Source organism: Episyrphus balteatus, chromosome 2 (assembly GCF_945859705.1).
Source record: "Episyrphus balteatus chromosome 2, idEpiBalt1.1, whole genome shotgun sequence".
NCBI lineage: Eukaryota > Metazoa > Arthropoda > Insecta > Diptera > Syrphidae > Episyrphus > Episyrphus balteatus.
The window spans coordinates 34,762,541-34,787,732 of NC_079135.1; the positions used below are offsets into that span (position 1 = coordinate 34,762,541).

A 25,192-nucleotide genomic window follows, 5' to 3' on the forward strand; every position below is an offset into this window, starting at 1 on the left:
TTGTTCAACTCCGAGTGAAGAAAATGGACCTAAATCGTTCTCCCCACAACTAATGTTTTCAAAGCCGGTGCCCCTGATAACATCAAAACTAAGTAACTAAGTAAAACGAACGTTTTAGTCCAGAGTTCAAAACTTTAAATCGTTCTCCCCACAACTAATGTTTTCAAAGCCGGTGCCCCTGATAACATCAAAACTAAGTAAGGGTCGCTTTTGAGGATTTTTTTTTTCAAGGGATCTTTATTTTCGGGAGTGCAAACATGGGCACACTCTTGAAATGCACGTGCCCCCCCCCCCCCCCCCCTGGATCCGGCGTTGAATCTTTTCAAGATATAAACACTCCCCTTTGAAATTATAATAACCAAAAACTAAACAAGAAACCTTTATCTTTATTAGTGTAAAGTTCGCAAATTAATTCATATGTATTATGCCCATTAAAATGTAGGCCATCTTATAAGATACAGTTTCACCCCCCAAGTCTTCATAATTGACACTCTCGTTAATTATATTTTGTAACGATATTGTCCATCAAACCGAGTTATGGTATAGTTCACTGCATTACCCGAGGCAAAAAGACCCTCAAATGACCCCCTCAACCAGCTTCAGCTTCCATAGCAAAGTCCCTCCTTTTGGTTATAAATCTACTTAGACAAAAGCTTATAAGTTATAATAAACCTATACTCCCTCACACAATTTGCTACCATGGAACGCAACGACACGTGTGCCACTTTTACTTTCTTAAGGTTTTGTTTTTTTTTGTTCGTTTTTATTTTTAATTTGTTGTTTTAGCCGATTAGGTACGAAGAAGACACGAGATGCGACAAACGCACAAGAGACCTCTTAGGGAAAAAAAACAAAAAGTACTTAAAGCCAACTTAAGAATAAAAACACAGTTGGGTGCAATAAATTCAGCGAATCAATAGGATTTGTCTTGTCAATGTAAGGAGAACATAAGTGTTGTTGGTGTTGTGTTATGTTGTGCATCATTTGAAGCTTAGTTGTGACTTTCTTTGGCTGACATTGGCCTGGTTTTTAATTTGTTTTACTGTTGGCACATGACAAAGAGGCATAGCAGCATACACTACAAACTGTCTACCTACTTCAATGAAATAAGCTATACGAATCTTGTAGAAGGGCTTACCTACTCTCGCATATGAAATGGGGACATGTTTATGTTTACATGGTGGGTGCATGCCTCTTGACTGAGTATTGAATTGAGAACAAACAAAATTGGCAATGAAGTTGCAAGGAGGGGGAGTTGTATTGAATTATAATGAGGTCCTAGTCTACTTTTTTCGAATTCCTTTAATACTTTTTTTCTTGATCTTGAATATTTCCATTTAACGTGTTTTCTTTTTTTTTCTCTGCAGCAACTGTTCCAGGTGGTGTGGCCAAACGTCGAGTTGTTGTCGCCCTCTATGACTACAAATCCCGCGATGAATCCGATCTCAGTTTTATGAAAGGTGATCGAATGGAAGTTATCGATGATACCGAATCAGACTGGTGGCGTGTGGTCAATTTAACTACACGCCAAGAAGGTTTAATACCATTAAATTTCGTTGCCGAAGAACGAAGTGTAAACAGTGAAGAGTAAGACTTGTCATTATCTATTTTGTACAAACTAATTTATCTTATTTCTATTTTCAGTTGGTTCTTTGAAAATGTCCTGCGAAAAGAAGCTGATAAACTTCTACTAGCCGAAGAGAATCCACGTGGAACGTTTTTAGTTAGACCATCCGAACACAATCCAAATGGTTATTCATTGTCAGTGAAAGACTGGGAAGATGGCCGTGGATATCATGTGAAGCACTATCGAATTAAACCGCTCGACAATGGTGGTTATTACATTGCCACAAATCAGACTTTCCCCTCGTTGCAAGCTCTAGTGATGGCGTATAGTAGTATGTTGCCTTAAATTTGATTTTCTATCTCAAAGTTCAAACTATTAATTTTTTGTATTTTTCTTACAGAAAACGCTCTTGGTCTATGTCATATATTGTCACGACCATGTCCCAAACCACAGCCACAAATGTGGGATCTTGGACCGGAACTGCGTGATAAATATGAAATTCCACGATCCGAAATCCAACTTATTCGAAAGTTGGGTCGTGGTAATTTCGGTGAAGTGTTCTATGGCAAATGGAGGAATAGCATTGATGTGGCTGTGAAGACATTACGTGAGGGTACTATGTCAACGCAGGCATTCCTGCAAGAAGCTGCCATAATGAAGAAATTCCGTCACAATAGATTAGTAGCACTTTATGCTGTTTGCTCTCAGGTTGGGTATTTAGTTTTAAGTCTTTGGCAAATCGATTTGCATAGTTCTTTTTTTTTAACCAAGCTCAATGAGTTTATTTGGTAGGTAATGCCGGTATCGTTAAAATTTAATATCTAAGTAATTTATTTATGTACTTTTGTTGGATTATGTAATTCCCTTACACTAAATTTTCATTTAATATTTGATCTTTTCTCTAGCATAATTTTGATCACAAAATGGGGTTCAGTCTCAATAAGTTTTTCATTAAAATCGAGAAGTCCTTTTAATTATAACGGTTTGACCCATGAATACATTTTTTAATGAAAAACTGACCCATAACTCGAGTTGGCGAAATTGTTTAAAAAGCTCCATTTATGATTTTAGCTTCTTTATTATTAAGCTCTCTTCTTTACTGCAGGTCCTTATCACACTCATTTTCAATGATAACACTCATACAAACGAGTCCAATTAGCAACAAATTCAAAATTTCCAAAACGGTAACGCAAACCTTCCTGTTCCTGCAAGAGGGCACATTTTGCGATAAAAATATTATATATTTCAATAGCCAAAAGTAACCTTATAGACAATGAGATCATTAGCGAAAGAAATTCACAATATCTCTTTTAAGCAATAAACTTCCCTGAAGGATTTTTTGAAAAAAGAACTTGTTTAAGGTACAACACACAATTTGCGTTGCCGCATCAACGGTTTAATCGCAGAAGACCGTTTACTTAGGAGCTGAGTATCATCTTAGCGTTGTTTAAGAGTGAATTACTTGTTTGCCAGAATTATTGGAGTTTTTAGAGGGCACCCAATTTCCAATAATTTTGCTTCTAAACTCACCAATCCATAATTACCAACTTATGCAAAACATTTCCATTTCTGACTAGAATCCATATTTTCAGATTAGGAATTCACTAAATCATTCCTCAAACAATTACTATCACAAGGGTAAGCTGTTACAGCAGTGCTTTGCAGAAAGCATTTCTTCTTAGCGTTTAATCTAAGTAGTTTTAGGAGCAAACTACATGATTTGTCGTCCAATATTTTCAAGATTAAATATTTTTGGTCTACTTAACTATTTTTTTGACGTATTCTATTTGTAATACATATTTTTACCGAAGCTGTATTCTTCAAACTTGTTTCCAATAAGTTTAACGTGATTCCATTGAAAACCACTAACGCTGACCAAATCATTTAAAAAAGCTGTCAAAATTCAACTAAATAGATTACATTTTTATCCCAATCCTAAACGGGGCTAAAGGAAAAATTTGTATTCTGAAATTTTGTTTAATTTTATTTTTTTTATAATTTTCTGATACCAGATTAAAAAGCTTAAGCTGGCCTAGAATTTCCTAGCTTTGATACAAAGCTTAATCTAAAAATTGAACCTTAACAACGATTCATATCCAAAAACAAACAAAAACAAAAATTGAAAATCACTGGTATCTCCTGCTTACCGTAAAAAAAAACGGAAATATTTGTATGAAAAGTCTATACTTTTATCGAATCTTGTTCATTTTTCAAAGTCGAGATTACAGAATATAGAATTTCATTTTTCTAATTAATAAAATCTTGTCACTATCTAAATCGGCATATTATTAGCTTCAAGGATAATGTACTTCGTGAAATTTTTTGAAAGTTTGATTTTTCTCACATCCTATACCTAAGTCAATTTCTGTCTTACCAGAACTTGTTTACTGCATCAGATTCTATTGAGCAGCTTTTGTTTATTTTTTAGCCCAAAATGCAATTAGAAAGGCAAAAATCAAAAGTCTGAGTGCATATTGTAGACAAGCGCAATTATACTTTTATGTACCATATTTTCGGTAGCAGCTCCGGAAGATCTATGAATATCATTCCACCAACAGTTTTGTTTGATAAGTAAAAAAAATATATTAGTTTTGCAAATTGTCCTGGAAAATGTATTTCCCGTTAATATTAAGGAACCTTTACAATATCTTAACGCTGGCAAATTTCAAAGAATGATAATATTCTCGGGAATATTTTTATTCTCGAAAAGCCACAGCGATTTTAAACATTCCACCCAATTTATGAATTCATATCATATCAATAAGAGAAATCAAATACATTCTTTTTTTAAAGGACCGTATTTCTTAGAAGTTGGTTAAGTAACTTAAAAAGCAAATTTCTTTTATTTTTCAAGTGGCTATATTTATTTGCAAAGTCCTATAACTCAACAATTCTCGAACGAATACGACCAGGTTCGCACGTGTTCCAATTTTATATTAATTTGTGCATTTCCTGTTTACGTTCGTTGTTTCAGAAACTTTTCAATCAAACTAATTATAAAATTTCAATGAAAATGTAGTCAGAAGGTTTACACGTAATCATTCTTTCATTTTAAAATCAACTTTTACTTTTTTTTTTTAAGTAAACCATAAGACACCCATTTTAATTTGATTAAATTCAACAGATAAAAAGTTTCAACTGCAGAGGTGACATTTCACATTTGTTGCAAAATGATAATGATGATATCGTTTAAAAGACCAAAGGTGAAACCACAAAGTGGACAATGTAAGTTTTGTCTCTTTGTTGGTTTTTAGTTATTTGTTGGTTGTCGGAAGTAAATTTAATTGAATTTCAGAAGCAAAACTGAAATAAATATGTTTTGTAGGTTGTAGGTTGATATTGGATTTTGATTTAAATATTTGTAAAAAAAAAAATACCTAGGGAATACTAGTAAAGGTATACAATATACCTACTTACATATGTACATGTCTGATATTATGATACAAGAAACATTCGGTGCCAAAAATCGTTGTCACTCTTCTGGTTCATTTGGTCTTAAAAAGCAAAACCTTCAAATGAACTTGTTGTTGACCTTTAACCACCTTATAAACAAAATGGAAATTCGTAAAAACTTCCTTTGGAATAACACGAATAACATCAAATACTCTTGCCATTTTCTTATACAAAAAAGGAGCTTTTTACGTTTCCATACTGAATTCATTCCCTCAATTAGAGAATGGATAGTGTCCGGTTCATTGTCAGGACTAGTATTCTGTCTATAAATCTTTAAGTATCGTCTTTCACGCTACACTAGCTGAACGTTTTACTTTTATTTCCGATATCATCAACCTATTTAGGTGCAAAGATATCAGCCAAAGAAAAGAATATGTTTGTTTGGTGGAATCGGTTCGAGGTGCCGGTGGAGAGATGAAAATATTCTCGTGTATACGTGTATGCACATTTCAGACGAACAACCAGAGTAAAGTCGGGTATTGTGGTATACATCGTCGCTTTCAAGGCAAAGTGGCATAAGTCTTAATTTGTCATTTTTGAGTTTAGAGCACAGAACTGGTTAAAAAAAACGCAATTTTTCTGTGTAATCAGTGCTCTTCTACTTCTTCCCACTTTGGTCACAAGAACCAAGATGAAAACATACTATCAAAATCAAAGGTAATACAGTGAAATATGAGAACTACACCCACATCAGCCCTAGAAACATTCCTTTCACTTGCCCCGATCGACCTTTTTACAAAAGAATCGGCGGCCATAAGTGCCCTTCGTTTGAAGGAGGGCAAGAACTGGAAAGGGGGCCTCTTGGGTCATAAAACAATATTGAACTATGTTGCAAGTAACATTCAAACTGACTATAATCTTCCATTCAATGATTTTAACCCAGTAGCGCTTACAGACTTCCCTACAAGGGAACTCTGGGAGTCAAACAGGGTCATTGTTACAGATAATGTCTCGGTTTTCACTGACGGGTCTAAATCAGACCTAGGCGTAGGGTCAGGCATCTTTTCAGATAACCCTCCCATAAACAAATCACTGAAACTCCCTGACTTCTGTAGTGTTTTTCAAGCGGAAGTTTTTGCAGTTTGCGAAGCAGCAAACATACTCTCCGCACTCAATTTAATGAACAAAAATATTGATATCTTTATAGACAGCCAGGCAGCAATTAAAGCCATTTCCTCTATTGTCACGAAGTCCAAACTAGTTGACCAGTGTCGTAAGGCACTAAGGTCCCTAAACACAACGAACATAGTTACCCTTCGATGGGTCCCAGGACATCGTGATATACAGGGGAATGAAAGGGCAGATGAATTGGCCAAAACAGGATCAACACTTGATCCGTGCCAAACAGCTTCATGGGTGCTTATGCCAATGGAACACGAAAAAAGCAGAATAAAGCAAAGCTTCCTGAACTCTGCAAACGATAGATGGTCAGCTCTTGAAACCTGTCGTGTTTCAAGAAATCTGTGGCCGACCATTTCTAAGAACAAAACTGAAACCATACTTAAGCTAAGCAGGCCTCAGTTGTCCCTATTGATTGGTATCCTTACGGGTCACAACTCAATGGGAACCCACATGAGTAGGATGGGTATTGTCTCAACAGACTTATGTAGAGGGTGTCAAGACGAAGAGGCGGAGGAGGGCTCATACCACTTCCTTTGTGAATGCCCCAGCTTAGCAAAAAGTAGGAAAACAACTCTCGGAGATTACTTCTTCGATGAGTTAGATGACGTCTCGTCCTTGCCACTGAAAAACATAATGAAATTTATCCAAATTTCAGGATGGTTCAGGGAGGCCCACAACACTAACTCCAACCCGTAATTCCCTAAACCCTTCCCTTACCCATCCTCACTCCTGCCCACCCTAACCCTGGGGATCACAATGGATCCATCGAGATCCGAGTGGGATAACTCGACTTGTCGGATTATCACCCCGTTCAACCTAACCTAACCTAATACAGTGAAATAGAAAAACTATCAAAATCAAAGGTTATAGAATGTATACCTGCATTAAATGCGACTTAGAAATGTTTTGGCTACGTGGGCTTCCTCTTCAAAACTGATTCTAATTCTGAATCGATTGCAGAAGGGACTGGACGATCACTCAAAGCTCACCACGATGCGAATACGATAACCCTTAAGTAAAAGTGTCTGACCTCTTAATTTTCTCGACCTACATCCTCAGCTTCAGTCTTTCTTAATCAGGCCTCGTTACAATTTATACGAGCTTTTTATTATTACAGTTTTTACCATATATTTTCTTTTCTGGAAATTGTTGTGAAAATAAGTTTTCGCATAACCATGGTCTCGTATTTTTGGGCTGCCCTAGAACACTTCCACATACATAATTTTCTTTCAGTAATCTGCCTTACTATCAATATTATGTAATTTTTTTGCCCTTTTTGAACAGAACATGCAAATCGATTAAAAATTAAATTTAAAAAATTTGAAATTTTCTAAATATTCTTTATTTACATATTTTTTACAGGAAGAACCAATTTACATCGTCCAAGAGTACATGTCTAAGGGTAGTTTATTAGATTTTCTACGCGAAGGCGACGGCCGTTACTTACACTTTGAAGATCTAATCTACATTGCCACCCAAGTAGCCTCAGGTATGGAATATCTCGAATCCAAGCAGCTTATACATCGTGATCTTGCCGCTCGTAATGTTCTCATTGGTGAAAATAATGTCGCCAAAATTTGTGACTTTGGTCTGGCACGTGTCATAGCCGATGATGAATATTGTCCGAAACAAGGTTCACGTTTCCCTGTCAAATGGACAGCACCCGAGGCCATAATTTATGGTAAATTCTCCATAAAATCAGATGTATGGTCTTATGGTATATTGCTGATGGAACTCTTTACCTACGGTCAAGTACCATATCCTGGTATGCATAGTCGAGAAGTAATCGAGAACATCGAACGTGGATTCCGAATGCCTAAGCCAACTAATCATTACTTCCCTGATAATATCTATCATCTGCTGCTGCAGTGTTGGGATGCTGTGCCAGAGAAACGACCCACATTTGAATTTCTTAATCATTATTTCGAATCATTTTCGGTGACGTCAGAAGTACCTTATCGAGAAGTACAGGATTAAGACTAAAAAGAAAAAAAAAGAGTTTCTTTCGAAAGAGAGAGAGAAAGAGAAGATTATTATGAAGAGACCCAAAATAATTTTTATTTTGTATTTTTTGCTATTTCAAAAGAAAACAACATAAATAAGAAAAAATTATTGTTTTTATTATTAAACACTATCATTATAATCAAATGTTTATCTTTCTCTCCCCCGCTCATGTACTCAGTCAGTTCTTATACATAGCATTTTGAGTATATAAATATTATATACATTTTAGACAACAATTTATACCAATTTAGTTTATAACAAATTTTTCAATTTATAATTAATTATTAATTTTTTTCTTTCTCTTTTGTTAATATTGAAGAATATTTATTGTTTTTTTTTATTTTATTTTAAGAATAGTGACGAACATCACTTTTTCTATTTCAAATATTTTTTTTTTAAATTGAAGTTTATTCATACATACATAACATATATATACAACACAAGAATGTATTTTTTACCTTAACTTAGTATATAAACAAACAAAAAGAAAAAAAAAACGTATGAAATCCTTTTTAAGTATTAGAACCAAAAACAAACAAATTTTTTACAAGACTTATTTTTTCTTTCCATTTTTTTACAAAACTTAAAAACAAAAGAAATAAACAAGAAGAACCATGCCGAGGGATTCACTGAATCGAAAAACTCAATGGCAAGCAGTGCAGTTAACCAAAATAAATTAATAAAAAAAAATCTTAAAACAGAGAATTTAAATTCAGAAAAAAAATCATGTCATTTATAGCGACAGGTTGCATAGCTTTTTATATATTTACAATGTGCCCCCATCCCATTGCATTAAAATTACAGCACTAATTGCCATTCATGTTTGTCGGTCTGTATCCAGTGAATCCCCCAAAAAAAAAAGAAATAATTTCCAAAAATATATAAATATAATTTTTTTTTATTCTTTTCTATTTATGAATATTTTTCAAATAAAAAAAAAATCACGGATAACAGCTAAACAAAAAAAATTATTAAACGAAATAAAAGTATAATTTTAAAAATTACCATAATAAAATTAAATATAAAATATAATAAAAATCGTGAAGTTTATATTTAATTTAATAGACGTAACTAATCACTAAGAAAAAAATTAAGAAAAAAACAAGAAACCTAGCTGTAATCTTAAGGTATAATTAAATGAGAAAATGAAGACAAACAAGTAAAACAAAACCTTAATAATACATAAAAAAATTATTAAACGAGAAAAAAAAAAACAAATATTTACCTACTTTTTACTATTTGATTTATTGTTTTTTTTTGTTTTTGCTTTTTTTTGTATAAAAAAATTAAAAAAAAAATAAATTTTAAAAATCTATGTTTAAGAAATCCATATACAATACAATCATTTGAGTATATAAAACATATAATAATATTAATTATTATAATAAAACAAAACTATGTATACATAAAATAAAATTAATGAATAATATTGAAGAAAAAAAAACAAATAAAACCAAAAAATTAACTCTAAACGTATATTGATAATAATAATATTAAAAATTAAATAAAAAAAATCTTGAACAAGAAAACTATACAAGAATTAAAAATTAAAAAAAAATACAAAAAAAAATTATTAAATGATAAAAAAAATAATGTGGAAAATCACGATGATACAGTTCAATAAAGAGTAACATTTTATCCATACAATTTTTTGTCAAAAAGCTTTTTATATTTTTTTATTTGATGAAGAATAATTATTTTTAAATTCGTACTCGTATACCAATCTATTTTTTAAGACTTTCGATAAAATTACAAAGTGTAGGTACCCCTTGCCGTCAAAAAAATTAATTTTAAATTCTCAAAACTTATCGAGTGATACAGCCAAAGAAAGAAGGGCTGTTCACGAAAAGATCTTAAAGAGACCTTTCATTTGATGTCTCACTCGATGGATTTGGAGGAAATGCTTTAATTTTTCTCGAAAATCTTAAAAAAATAGATTTGTAATTTTTTAACCTGAATGCATAGACCACTCCACTGTGAACTTATATCTGCTAACAAAAACTTTTTTCTAGCCTTTGATCCGTAAATATCTGCTTCCGAAAGTAAGAAAAACATTTTTTCTATTACAAATAATTCAGCAACCAGACCTCTTGGAACTTTTTGGTAGTAAATAATTCAGCAACGAGACCTACTGAAATTTTTTGGTTTCCAGTTATGAATAAAGCTTAAAGAGACCTTTCATTTGATGTCTCACTCGATAGATTTGGAGGAAATGTTTGAAAATTTATTTTTTCTGGCAAGGGGTTAGTCTTGATTTTTTCTCGAAAATCTGAAAAAAATAGATTTGTAATTTTTTTACCTGAATGCATAGACCACTCCACTGTGAACTCATATCTGCTAACCAAAACTTTGTTCTAGCCGTGCGTTGATCTGAAAATATCTGCTTCCGAAAGTTAGAATTTTTTTTTTCGATAAAAAATAATTCAGCAACGAGACCTACTGAAATTTTTTGGTTTTCAGTAATGAAAAGAGCTTAAAAAGACCTTTTATTTGATGTCTCACTCGATGGATTTGGAGGAAATATTTGAAAAATTAATTTTTTTATGGCAAGGGGTTAGTCTTGATTTTTTCTCGAAAGTCTTAAAAAATAGATTTGTAATTTTTTCCTGAATGCATAGACCAATCCACTGTGAACTCATATCTGCTAACCAAAACTTTGTTCTAGCCTTTGATCCGAAAATATCTGCTTCCGAAAGTAAGAAAAACATTTTTTCTATTACAAATAATTCAGCAACCAGACCTCTTGGAACTTTTTGGTTTTCAGTTATGAATAAACCTTAAAGAGACCTTTCATTGGATGTCTCACTCGATGGATTTGGAGGAAATGTTTGAAAATTTATTTTTTTTGGCAAGGGGTTAGCCTTGATTTTTTCTCGAAAATCTTCAAAAAATATATTTGTAATTTTTTAACCTGAATGCATAGACCACTCCACTGTGAACTCATATCTGCTAACCAAAACTTTTTTCTAGCCTTTGATCCGAAAATATCTGCTTCCGAAAGTTAGAAACAAATTTTTTTTCGATTACAAATAATTCAGCAACGAGACCTACTGGAATTTTTTGGTTTTCAGTTATGAAAAGAGCTTAAAAAGACCTTTCATTTGACGTCTCACTCGATGGATTTGGAGGAAATGTTTGAAAATTTATTTTTTTTTGGCAAGGGGTTAGCCTTGATTTTTTCTCGAAAATCATAAAAAAATAGATTTGTAATTTTTAACCTGAATGCATAGACCACTCCACTGTGAACTCATATCTTCTAACCAAAACTTTTTTCTAGCCTTTGATCCTAAAATATCTGCTTCCGAAAGTTAGAAACAAATTTTTTTTCGATTACAAATAATTCAGCAACGAGACCTACTGGAATTTTTTGGTTTTCGTTATGAAAAGAGCTTAAAAGGACCTTTCATTTGACGTCTCACTCGATGGATTTGGAGGAAATGTTTGAAAATTTATTTTTTTTTTTGGCAAGGGGTTAGCCTTGATTTTTTCTCGAAAGTTTTAAAAAAAAAATAGATTTGTAATTTTTTCATCTAAATGCATAGACCACTCCAGTGTGAACTTTTATCTGCTAACCAAAACTTTTTTCTAGCCTTTGATCCGAAAATATCTGCTTCCGAAAGTAAGAAAAACATTTTTTTCGATTACAAATAATTCAGCAACCAGACCTGGAATTTTTCGGTTTTCAGTTATGAAAAGAGCTTAAAGAGACCTTTTATTTGACGTCTCACTCGATGGATTTGGAGGAAATGTTTGAAAATTTATTTTTTTTGGCAATGGTTAGCCTTGATTTTTTCTCGAAAATCTTAAAAAAATAGATTTGTAATTTTTTCCCTGAAAGCATAGACATTCCCATTGCAAACTCATATCTGCTAACCAAAACTTTTTTCTAGCCTTTGATCCGAAAATATCTGCTTCCGAAAGTTAGAAAAACATTTTTTTTTCGATTACAAATAATTCAGCAACCAGACCTCCTGGAATTTTTTGGTTTTCAGTTATGAAAAGAGCTTAAAGAGACCTTTCATTTGATGTCTCACTCGATGGATTTGGACTAAATGTTTGAAAATTTATTTTTTTTTTTTGGCAAGGAGTCTTGATTTTTTCTCGAAAGTCTTAAAAAAATAGATTTGTAATTTTTTTACCTGAATGCATAGACCACTCCACTCTAAACTCATATCTGCTAACCAAAACTTTTTTCTAGCCTTTGATCTGAAAATATCTGCTTCCGAAAGTAAAACTTTTTTCTAGCCTTTGATCCGAAAATATCTGCTTCCGAAAGTTAGAAAAACATTTTTTTTTTTATTAAAAATAATTCAGCAACTAGACCTCCTGGAATTTTTTGGTTTTCAGTTATGAAAAGAGCTTAAAAAGACCTTTCATTTGACGTCTCACTCGATGGATTTGGAGGAAATGTTTGAAAATTCATTGTTTTTAACAAGGGGTTAGCCTTAATTTTTTCTCGAAAATCTTAAAAAAAATAGATTTGTAATTTTTTAACCTAAATGCATAGACCTTCCCACGATTTTTGATGAGAGAACTAAAATGAAGGACTTGAAGAGACATAAAGAATTCACACTATTCCTTTGTCAACAACGTTAGATTAATAATTTTTTTCGTCCTTTGGAACTATTTTTGATTGCATTACTATCTGTGGTCTGTATTAGTGGAGTTGGTTTGACAAGTTACAATGAAACAAACTTTGATGATAATTTCATTTTATTTCTTCTTTGTTATGAATACAATTACAATTTATAGAGTTGTTCTTATTTTTTAAAATTCAATATCTTCTTTTTTTGTTAACATTTAAAATTTTAAATTTTCAACAGTTTTTTTTTTTTCTTAAATTTAAGAAAATAAAAAATTAAGGTAAAATAAAAAATGAATTTATTTATTAAAAAAATGTAGAATAACACACGTAGATAATTTTTTATTAAAACATTTTACTTTTTCTTTAATAAAAAATAATTTTGGTTTTAAAATTTGCTAAGAATTATTTAAATTACATCGTTTTTGTGGGTTCTTTTTATTTATATTAAACATCGATAAATAGTTTGATTTTAATTTTATTCCTTTAGTTTTTTTTTTAATAGAAGATTTTTAGCACAAGATTCGTCGTATATGTGGTGATGTTCATCAAGATGAATTTTTTGAAAAAAACCATTGGTGAAGTTGCTTCTTTGTTATTGCTGATGGATTTTCTTGTTGTGTGTGCCTTATTCTGTGAATGTTTTAAACAAATTAATTATTTTTTTTAAATTTATTTTAAAAAGAAATTATGAATAGTTTGTTAGTTGAAATGTAGCAGAGTTGAAAATCATGTCTCTTGATGAACCAAACGTCTGTACCAATTTTTATCACTATGCATTTGGTATTTAATGAATTTCTGAACCTAATTTCTTAAAATGAAGTAAACCAAATGTGAAAAAAAGTGTTCAGAATAATGTAATTATACTATTTTTTCTAAACAAGAACATTTTAGAAAAACAAATTGGCCATCGCCACCAAATTGAAATTCGTAAAATTTGAGTCAACGAATAAACTGAAAATAAATGAAATTAAGAACAAAAATGTAATTTGCAAGTTTTTTTTCTACCAAGGGTGATGCAATTTTAATTTGTGATATTATTTGGATTTAAGTTTAATCTATACCTATTTGAACTATTTTTATTATTTAAGGATGTTATACTTCTGAAAACATCCAATTTTTTTTTTAAGTTACATAAAACGTCTACATTTCTCTACATAATGACAGTATCCAAACTTTCATTTAGAGTTTTTGTTTTATGCAAAATAAATTCATTCGATAAATATATTTTAATTAGTTTTATTCTACTTCATCAACAAAATCGAGTTATATTTAAAATCAAAAGACACAAAAATTCTTGACCTTAAACTATCTTTGATTTAGTGTTACTATTTAATATGTAGGTAAATTAAAAATTAAAATGTTAAGAAACCGGACGTTTACAAATTATTTAGTTATTTAAATTAGATAAAAACGATCATTATTTAACTATAAGTTTAATGGTAACTAAATAAAGTGATGGTTTGAAGTAAAACTTGAGTATAATTGAACAACAACAATTCTGGAGAACATGCTATTAATGTGACTGATATTGAATACATTTAGAAAGAAAAATTGCATTACACTTTTAAGACTTACAGGTGTATATAATGTGATATTCAATACTTAAAACTGAAACAAACAACTATAGAATTATAATTTAACCAAAAATTCTCACTTTGTTTCCAAAAATCAGTACCTAAGTAATATAATACTCAATATTTTTTGATTTCGTTAATTTTATCCTTTATTATGGAGTATTTTGGCCAATTTTGCTGCATGTTATCTTGATTATCAGCTTGCATATAGATTTCGCCCGAAAACAATTCGCCTGGGGATTTGAGTACCATACTTAATGAAAGAAATAGATGCTTTTTCTAAATAATAAATAATAATAGGAAAAAATGCCATATCGAGATCCCTACAATATAAATTGCACGACTAAGTCCCCAGTAAAATTGATTAGTTTTTTTTAACTTGCTTTATATTTTTTTCTTAAATACCCTTAAATAAATTGCACGACTGAGTCGAACATTCCTGCTCTTATGGAATGTGTCTCTAATGTTAGAGTTTTATTGAATAAAATGAGGTAAAATTTATAATTTGATTTGTTTTAAGAAATTTCATTAGTTAGTAATGTTAAAAAAAAAATAAAATCTGTTTTTATAATTAATTTAACACCGTTTTATATGATCTTTTACACAAAACTAAGTATGCAATTCGATTTCTTGTAAAAAAAGGAATTTAAAAAAATCAGTTTTTTAAAACGGTTATGGGACTTCTTTTCTAAAATTGGCTTTAATGTTTCTACTAAATATTTCGTTTGAATGGCATACCATTTTTTTAATGTTTCAAAAACTATGTCTACAAAGAATTCCAGTCGAAAAAGTTCGAATAAGAGGAAAATTCGACTTAGAGGGAGTAGATATATGTATTAAAAAAAAAAAACGGTTATAACGATTTTGAATTTTGGTTCGCTTAAAAATCTTTTTAATACAAGACAAAAAAAGACATTTTCGCAATATAAAAAAATGTGTATTTTTATAAATTTTGTTTAAAGACAAATTAAAATTATTCCTTTGTGAATGTTCACGTCCCATTCTAAGCAACTGTTACTATAAGAAGAAGTACGAGTACGTTCGACGAAGTCGTGCATTGTAATTTGAAAAAAAAAAAAAAAAAATTGTAAATTTCCAAATTGCGAGAACCTAGAAAATTGAAAATGAACATATGAAAATTATGGATGAACCATATCCGATAACGTGATTTCAAAAATCTTTACGAACAAAAAATGTAAATTCTCCCCCTCCATATAATTAAAAAAATGATTTACACGTTCGAAATAAAAGTGTGAATGTATGTTATAGCACTTTTAAATCTTACTATTCTTTGCCAATTTCTAGATAAAGTTTGTTAAATATAATATAAATCTTACAAAAATTGCAAAGGGATCATTTGGAACCCTGTCGTTTGCAATTCTGTAATATCGGATTTTGACTTTCGGTTGTCTGTCATTAATTTTGAAGATTTCGAAAATAATATATTTTTCTTTCCAAACTTAAACTTATCGATTTAAACTAAAGTAATTTGCCTACAATTCAATCGTTTCGATATATATTTAATTAATTTTGAATGTTTTGTACATAGTATAGTTAAAAAAATTTATTTTACTAGCTTTTTGTTTGAGTATACATTATACAATGTAAATTAATAAAAAAAAAAGGATTTAAATAGAAACATTATTAATTAAAACTTGTATTCGATTCTTTTTAACTTATGTACACGCCAAAGATTTGGGTTTTTGACACATAATTAAGAGTACAAAATAAGAGAAAAACAATTATAAGCCACACCAAAATTAGTTTTGCAGTTCAAACACCACGTGCAATGAGTAAGAAAATTGTAAATACATTTTTTTACAAGTTTTAAAATGTGCTAATTTGAATGTGCTTACACTTAGAGAAAATATTTGTTTAAAATATGCTTGATAGAAAAAAAATCATTTATTATATACATCCTATAATGCCTATAGGCGTCAATAAATTTGTTTTCGGTCCGTCTATTCAATGCGTTGACCCCAATCCTCCATCTGTTGCAGCCTAAACTATCAATATCTGTTGCACGACTTTCTATGAGTGTGCATTAGTTTCCAAAACTCTTTAAAAAAACAGTTTATATTTCTCGACAAATTTTCACGTTTCCAATTTTTTTTGTTAGGTATTAATCTTTTGTCGTTTTATTTCATTGATTTTAGTTATTTGACTATTATTTCAAAAACCCAAGGAAGAATTTTGCAACAATTTTTAGTTTAAACTATCTTGTTTGTATTTTATAACCCATACACTAAACTGCTACCATTTAAAGAAACTAAGTATTATTTTTAATCCATACAACTCCACCTTCTCCAGTGAAAATTCTGCCATTCAACCAACCTTTTAAATAGTTCCCCTCTTTTGATTATAATTTTTTTTTCATCTTGCTACATTACAACATTATCCTAAAAAATACTATTAGTTCTGAAATATCATTTATAAAAAAACTAACCTAAGTAAAAGAGGATTTTCGTTATAATTATTATTCTTTTCACATCAAGATGTCCATTTGTTGAAACCACTTAATTGTATTTTTAAGTTTGCTTATTTTTGTTTTTTTTTTTTTTTTGTTTTAATACTTTGATTCAGTAAAAAGCGTCAGAAACCAAATTATCAATCAATTTTTCTTGCTTTTTTTTTGTTTCAAAATTGATTTATACACAAAAAAAAGAAAGAATTCACTATCCCAAGATGTGTTAAATGTGCCATTTTAAAAATTAAAAAAAATATATTTCCTGGCGATTTAAATTTATTGTTGTTGAACATTTTTAGATGCGTCCATTGTCTTCATAAAGTAGGTTATCAAATCAATTGGCAATGGAAATACGATGGTGGAATTCTTTTCGGCCGAAATCGTATTCAAAGTCTGTAAGTTTTATTTAATTTTAAGAAATAAAAAAAAGAAAAGAAAAAAAAATTGTTTTTATTTAAAATACTTGTTGGTTTGTGCAAACATTAAAAAAAAAAAAAAAATATTTAGAAAATGTAAACATTACCTGCAGATAACGTAGCTGAAGAGCAGCAGGTGAATCACCAATAACTTCAGATGCTTCACGTAGTGCTCGTGAAGCTTTTTGTTCACCCTCAGCAGCAATAACTTTGGCACGTGCCTCTCGTGCTGCCTCAGCTTCAGCAGCCATTGCACGTTGCAATTGAACGGGTAGTCGAACGTCCTTGCTGTGTAGTTAATGAAAAAGAGAAATTCAAACGAACATTTTATATTTAATTTTAAAATTGAAATGAAAATTTTCAAACAAAATTTTAGCACATCCAAAAAATCACTTTTAAAAATTTTCCCTATACAATTTCATATAAAATGTATTATACAACATTTGTCCCAGTTCATTCAAAATAAATTAGATGGAAAATAATATTCAAATATTTTTTGACTAAGGGCCAATTTTTCAATAGTCAGTTAAACAGTCAGTTAGCACTTATTGCTCAAATAGAGAAAAAATCAATTTTTCAACAGCCGGATATAGCTTATTCCTTTAATAAAACATTTATTAGAGGAATAAATCTATCTGCTTCTTTCAGAGACGAATAAAAATTATTCTAAGGAATAATCTCAACAAAAATAGTGTGTCAATTGTCAAAGCTGTTTTAAAGAAAATATTGATGAAATGGATATTTTTGAGATTATAAATTATTAAGATGCTTTTTTTCACAAATTTAAAGACCACTAAATTAAATACCACGTTTAAAAAATATAAGGGAACACAAGAAAACAAAATTAATTATGAACAAAAATGACGTTTAATTTTGAATATTTTTGAATTTGACATTTTTTTTTGTTATTCTGTAGTATAGAGTTTTTTTAATTGAAAAATTCAATTTTGTTATCTGATTGTTTATGAGCCTAATAACTTTATTCGTCGAACAATTAACTGACTGTTTATTAGAAGATTGAAAAATCGGCTCTAAGTGGATGTGAATTCGAAGAAAAATTATTTTCATTTTTAATTGAAACTCGACTCTCGTGAGTTTAGCGCTCTTATTTCCACCCTAACTACGAAATATTATCCGTCGGGCTTTATATTGTTTTCATTGTTCTTTGAAATTAAAAAAAAAAATCATGACTTCAAGATTTTGTTCTTAAAAAGTAATTAAAATGATTTATGAAGTTTGTGGCTTACTTTTGTTTTTTAATTTATTGTTTAGGTAGATACTATTTTTTAAAATCTATTTAAAAAAAAAAAGTTTTAGTTTTTTCTGCCAAGTGAAGATCGTGTCGAGTGAGGTAGTAAATAAATAAATAAATAAATACAAAAACAAAACAACAATTTTTCAATAGCACAGATTATACACATATAGTAATATAAAATGCATTACTTGCTTTAAGAGTTCAAGTTGCTTAAATGTATGAAATTATTTGTATAATAACTTGGGGATTGAATTAGAAATAAAACGGACAACGTACTTCATCTTATGTTAAAAGAAACTTAAAATACTAAAACTTTTTAAAAATCCAAAATGAATACTTTTAATTTAATGGATTAGAAATTGATTTTATACTTGAAAAAAATTTTTTTTTTAATCCAAAAACTATTTTTTTAAATTTGTATTCATGATTTTTTTTTAGAATTTTAAGAGTTTATAATTTTCTTCTCAGTCACCTTTGATAAAAAAATAAAGTTTATGCCCGAAATCGAAAAAGTTTTGAAAAAAAAAAACATTATTTTTGAAAAAAGTCTAGGTTCGTAATTAATAGTAAAGAATATCTTATGCATCGTTAAAAATTGTGTAATTTTTGTTTTTTTTCTGATCTTTTTTTCTGCTTTAAAACATTTAAAAGACTTGAAAAAAATATCCACTTTCAACTAAGCGAAAGAAAAATTAATCAACTCACAACTAGATTTGTTTTTAAATTATCTCATAAAAACATTTGAAATTTTTTTTTTGTTTAATTTTAAATTCATTAAAATAATGCTTATTAAATTGGTAGTGAATTCTTATTCAAACTGAGGTACTATTCCGAGGTAGGAATAATTTGGAATTTTTATATAAAATGCCTAAAATGGATTCAGTATTGCAGCATTTCCAGAGTTTGTTTTAATTTTTTTGTTTTTTTAAGTGTGAAAATTTTTCCTCTTGAAAAATTTAATCAACCTGTTTGAACAATTTACAATCTTGACAAATAATGAAAAAAAAAAAACAAACAAAATAATAAAGGAACCAAGGAACTAGGTTTTTTGATTTGAGGATTTTATTGAGAAGTGCTCTTTTACTTACTTCAAAACTCAAATGACAATTCTAAAAATTAATACTCTACTTCTTTGACATCATTCCTCAATTATTTCGAAGAACTGAAATGCAAACTGAATAAAGATACTTCAAATTGTAGGGGGCATTAATTGAAATGAATGTCCTTTATAAAAGAGTCGTTGAAAAACTGACTTATTAATTTACAAAACCAAGTATCTTAGTACTTGACCACTCTCTTTATTCATAGTAGTCATAAAAAACATTTTAAAAATATATTTCTGATTTAAATATACAAAAATCTAAATTCAATTCAAAAATTTAATTTATGAAAATCTAAACCATTTCATTAAGAAGTACCCAGCTTTACTTTGTGCTTACATTTCGAAAAGAAAAGTAAAGAAAATAAAAACAATTATTTATGTTTTCTCTGTGATATGTTTGAGTGTTTTTGAAGTGCTGCCACAATTCGAGCAAATTTAATGTGCATATTTGTATCAAGTTCCTACTTCTCTCATATCAAATCCATTTATCTAATGACTACATTCAGTTTTATTTTCATTCACAGAAAATACTCTACAATGACAGTAATTGTTTTTTATGCAAATTCTATTCCATATTGCTGGTATGGGTAAAATCCCTCTCATTACAATAATTCAGAAAGAATGAAACGAATACTGAACATTTTCTTCTGTGCCAAATTGTCTTTCTTTTATTAAATTGATTAAAATGTAAATTCAAAAAATTATCCTAACAGCAAAGTAAACATTAAATTTCTAACAACACAATTTATCCATCATAAATAAAATGAAAACAAAAGAATAATATACTTCAAAAGTGTTTTGAGTTAAAATCAATACATTTCTTCAAACTCAATTATATGCAACTCTGTGTGTATTGAAAAGTAGTACACATTTGAGTGCTAAACAAACAAATTTTAAATAAACAAAACATTCATAGTAGATGGAAGCAACAAATGGTAGAACAAACTTGATAAACCTATAAAATCAATAAATAAACAAACAGGCACACTACCGGGTCACTGTGGTGTATACGTACTATTTTTTTCTTTTTTTACATTTTGCATTTTATTGCTTTCATTTTCCTCTCTACCTATGTCTGTTTGAATTACTATTCTGAATTTTTTTGTTTTGCCACAGAAGTGGTAGTAGGGTAAAGTCAACAGAACAATCAAAACAGTTTCATCTAGGAAAATGAGAAACAATATTGCAGCAAAACAACAATTACTTTCTTTCCTCACACGCACACACATCACATACCACACCACAATTTCGTGGGCAACCACAATTTGCCTTCTGAATGATTTTATGTTGTATAGGTATGTTGTCTACTTACATTTCTACACGTTCGACTTTGATGCCCCAAGCATCGGTTGCCTCGTCCAGTTGAACCTGGTATAGAAAAGGAAGAAAGAAAACACAGCAATTTAGTGGTGTACAATTAGTCAAGGACGAAATGTTAAGTACTTATTTTCAAAATAACCAGTGTGACCAACATATTCGAGTCAACTAAAGAAATTAAAAGCCTTTCATTTACAACAAGTTTTCAGTTCATTTAACTTAACTTATAATAAAAAAAATTGTTAAATGTTTGGTTATCATTTCGGGACAAGAAATCAGACTAAATCTCTTTTTTTTTTCAAATAGAATTTATTTTAGAAAAAAGTTTGAAAAAAGTAAAAAAAATTGGCATGGTCACACTATAACAAAAGTGGTTTTTGGTTAACCTTTTACCACACCACACAACACATACCAAATTATAATATAAACTCAGATGAAAAAAAAAAACTAAAATAAAAAAAAAAAAATAGTATAAAAACTCACTTGCATGGTTCCAGAAATTGTCATCCTCTCACTAAGAATCTCGTGTAAATGGCGCGTTCCCATTGTATTGCGGAGCGTCGTTTGTGCCAAGAGGCGCGTAGAGTGGTGTGCATTTTCAACATTGGCTATAGAAACGGTGGCATTTGACACACGGTAATAAACTACAGCATCCACCGACACCGTGACGCTATCCTTTGTAAGGACCTTTTTTTGTGGTTCAGAAACAATAAAAAAAAAAAATAATAAGAGAAGAAGAAAATTATGGCTTAAACATTTTTTTCCTTTTTCACATAAAAGAAGAGGAAAAATGAAACAAAAAATAGGATAGTGTGAACTAAAGAAAAAAGGAAGTACCTACCTAAGAGATCCTATTAAAGTTTAAAGTTTTTTTTTATTCACTTAATTCTGCTCGATAAAGTAGGAGCTTTTTTGGATCGTTTTTTTTTTTTTCTTCAGAATTGTTATAGCGGTCAACTATAAATTCCATCGCAAATGTTTCGTTTTTTAAGATACAATTATTTTTACTTGCGATATAGGTACTATAGGGCAAGTTAAGGATTCGTAAAAAAAATCGAACTCGAGATAACAATTTTACATGACATTACGATGATGGAGAATGCCAAAAAAGTGGGTCCGGCAATTCTGTCTGTCTGTCTGTCTGTCTGTCTGTCTGTCTGTCTGTGTGTCTGTCTCTATCTGGAGCTGCAGCCTAAACGAGTGAAGTGATTTTCTTCAAACTTGGTAGTTAGCAGTTTTTGGTGATTCCCTAGAGGGGAAATTGAAATTTTTTTTTTATGACCAAAACTAACGGTACCTGCCATATAACGGAAATAGAAAAGGTAATTTTTTTCAAAAACAGCTCTAACGATTTTGATTAAAATTTTTGTGTGTAGTACTACACATAAGGGCCAACTTTTTAAATAAAAAAAATATTTTTTGTACCGTTATTAACGGTACCTGTCATAGAACGGTTTTATTCGTGTCTGAATATCTCGTACAAAATTAACCCGATTTAAATGAAAATTTTTATACAAAAGTGTGTAAGTAAAGATAATATTAAAATTTAAGAAAATTTTCAAAAAACGCATTTTTGTTTTTCTTAAAAAATATTTCAAAATTTTTTTTTGAAAAATCAATTTTTTGAAAACGGATCAATGAAAAAATTTGAAATTTAGTTTTTATGTGTAAATTAATTATTTCTTCAAAATGGCATACCAACTTTTTTTTTGAAAAATGTTAAAAAAATTTTATATATAAAAAATTATTTTTTAAAAAAACGGCTCCTACAATTTTCAAAATTTTTTTTCTAAAAATACCTTTTTATACGAGAAATAAAATGGCATATTTGTTTTTTTTTTAAGATATTTTAAAACGGAGTTTTATTAATTATAAAAACAGATTTAATTTTTTTATAGGTACTACTTATGAAATTTCTTCAAAATATCGAATTTTAAATTTCTTGAATAAAAAGCTTTAACATTATAGTTACTTTAAGCATAAGAGCAAGTACGTGCGACCCCAGTCGTGCAATTTATTTCTAAAGCTTCAAAATACGCTTCTTTAAAGCATTAAATTGCCTAGCTAAAGAAGCATTTTTAAATTTAAAACCAGACCATATGTATGTAGCTTCCGGTTCTAGAGTTTCAATATTATGATATGAATTTTTTAATATTAGCATTAATCGTTCGCGTTATAGTTTAAGAACTTGAGTTTCTTCGCAGTCATTGCAGGGCCTAAAACGTATCTAGTTATAAGATTGAGAATCTTTTCAAATTCCAAAGTACTTAAGGCTTATTTTTAAGAGTCTTACAAGATATCGCTGGATTTGTGCAAAAATAGGTAAGTAATTTCTTAAGCTCTTTTGCCTTGTCACCTTGTTGCACCATCGCAAAGTCAACTTGTCACTTTTTTGCTCTGTCATCTTGTCACTCGTGTCACATTATCACCTTGTCATCATCTTTTGATTTTCTGTTGACTTGTCGCTTTGTTGTTCCGTTATCTTATAATACTGTAACCTTGTTGCCCTGTAATCTTGTCGAATTGTCACTTTGTCATCTCTTCGCTCTGTAACCCTGTTGCTCTATCATCTTGACGTCTTGTAGCCCTGCAGTTCTGTCACCTTGTCGCTCTGATACTTTTTGCCTTTGTTGCCCTGTCACTTTGTCGCTCCGTTGCCCTGTCGCCTTATCGCATTGTTGACTTTTCAAAATCTGTGTCGGCGAGTCGCACTGTCGCTCTGTAGCTTTGTCGCTGTGTTGCATTGCCTTATCGCCTTGTTACAATGTCGCCCTGTCGCATTTTTTTAATTTTTTTTAACATTTTTGAAGAAGAGAATTAAAACCTCAATTAACTTTCAAATTGGTTTAAATTTTTCATTTCGAAATATTTAAATCATTCTTAATTATTCACTTTTATACGTTAAAAATAGTAAGTTAATATTAATGTAGGTATTTTAATTAAACATTTTTGGACCGTAATAAATATTCAATTAGAATTTTCTTAGTTATTTTTACAAAGCAAAAAAATTGTTTTGCCTTTTTTTTAATTACTACATTAAAAAAATAAACTTCAGCACATTAATAAAGCTAATTTTAAATACTTTAATTTAGTTAATCTCCAAATATCAGTCATTTCATTACACAAAGCAAAATGATAATTGGATAATTGTTTTTCAAAACCAACACCAAATATATGCCAAATGGTATTTAAAGTCTTTTCTTAATATTCGACATTTCTCTTTTCAGACTTTGTAATCCTTATTTACAAGATTCAATAAACCTGCCTTGCCCTCGTTAGAATTAATCTTAACGTAATGGAACATCTTCCTGGTCTTACCTTCTGACATATTTTTTCAAATCAGTTACATCTTTCGGTCAATATTCTTTCTACCCATCCCTAGCATATCCTGTCATGATACCGAGAATACTTTATTTTTTTGCCCCAATCCATTAAGATGGGATTTTTATTTTTAATTAACTCTTACCTCTTGCGGTGGTACATCGTACGTCCTTGTTCTCAAATCCACACGAGCGTAAGCATCGATACATGGTAAAATGAAAAAAATTCCTGCAACATAAAACTCCAATTAGTTAGTATCTTTTTACTATGAGAAACTACTACATAGATATATTTATAACGAAGAAGGTATTATAAAAGGAATCAAAATTATATACCAAATCGATGAGGCAAGATAAAATAAAAAATAAAAGTAAAGGAAATAAAATCCGAACCATGAGATGAAAATAAAGTTAATGCTTCATCAATCATTATTACCAGGTCCTTTGGCACCTCCTTGCATCAGTCTACCCAATCGAAATATAACCGCACGTTCGTATTCCTGCACAACCTGTTTTTTTTTATTATTTTTTTATAAGTAATGAAGAAAAATTACAGATAATTGTATAAGTTAAGTGTTTTAAGTTAATAGAATTATTTATTAAGTGAAACAGGAAGGATGTGGATATAGGAAAAGCTGACCATGACCAACCTTGAAACACACAAACAAGCTGAACGGTAATGTTAGTGCAACCAGAACGCATGACAGGAATATTAGAATTTTGCCACACGTTGAAGAGTGGCCACTGATTTCATCGTCAGCTAAAATTAAACGAAAAATAGAAAAAAAATGTTAAAATGTGCTTATACCTACTGTATTGACCTATAGATTAAGTCAATACGGTTATATTAATAAAAGATTATTATTTTTTTAAAACATTTTTAGAAAGTAAAACTAAAACTTTTTTGAAAGAGAAATAATATTTTTCGAATAATTAGAAATCTGTTAAGAAGAAATAATATGAAGAAGAAAATTGATGCAATAATCCTAGTCATAAACATTTGTTTTTAA

General features: G+C 29.9%; 2 protein-coding genes and 1 long non-coding RNA gene across 11 annotated transcripts in view; 1 reads left to right on the forward strand and 2 right to left on the reverse strand.

The window, feature by feature from the left end:
• LOC129912442 (tyrosine-protein kinase Src64B) overlaps positions 1–9,393 on the forward strand; it is a 121,624-nt gene extending 112,231 nt beyond the window's left edge. For all 3 annotated transcript variants that reach the window (XM_055990667.1, XM_055990666.1, XM_055990668.1), the window contains 4 exons: positions 1,368–1,587; positions 1,645–1,898; positions 1,968–2,275; positions 7,505–9,393. In XM_055990667.1, the coding sequence (XP_055846642.1) occupies positions 1,368–1,587; positions 1,645–1,898; positions 1,968–2,275; positions 7,505–8,119 (1,397 nt within the window). In that variant the 3' untranslated portion in view covers positions 8,120–9,393. The remainder of the gene's footprint in view (positions 1–1,367; positions 1,588–1,644; positions 1,899–1,967; positions 2,276–7,504) is intronic.
• Positions 9,394–13,296: 3,903 nt separating this feature from the next.
• LOC129908311 (uncharacterized) lies at positions 13,297–15,410 on the reverse strand. The gene is made up of 2 exons (XR_008771256.1): positions 14,386–15,410; positions 13,297–13,361 (listed from the first exon to the last, which is right to left on the reverse strand). It is a non-coding gene; the product is annotated as an uncharacterized LOC129908311 (long non-coding RNA).
• Positions 15,411–16,751: 1,341 nt separating this feature from the next.
• Positions 16,752–25,192, reverse strand: part of LOC129908310 (band 7 protein AGAP004871) — a 63,210-nt gene continuing 54,769 nt past the window's right edge. For all 7 annotated transcript variants that reach the window (XM_055984719.1, XM_055984720.1, XM_055984721.1 and 4 more), the window contains 7 exons: positions 24,833–24,942; positions 24,619–24,691; positions 24,329–24,411; positions 21,346–21,549; positions 20,858–20,913; positions 17,296–17,476; positions 16,752–17,165 (listed from right to left, as the gene is read on the reverse strand). In XM_055984719.1, the coding sequence (XP_055840694.1) occupies positions 17,049–17,165; positions 17,296–17,476; positions 20,858–20,913; positions 21,346–21,549; positions 24,329–24,411; positions 24,619–24,691; positions 24,833–24,942 (824 nt within the window). In that variant the 3' untranslated portion in view covers positions 16,752–17,048. The remainder of the gene's footprint in view (positions 17,166–17,295; positions 17,477–20,857; positions 20,914–21,345; positions 21,550–24,328; positions 24,412–24,618; positions 24,692–24,832; positions 24,943–25,192) is intronic.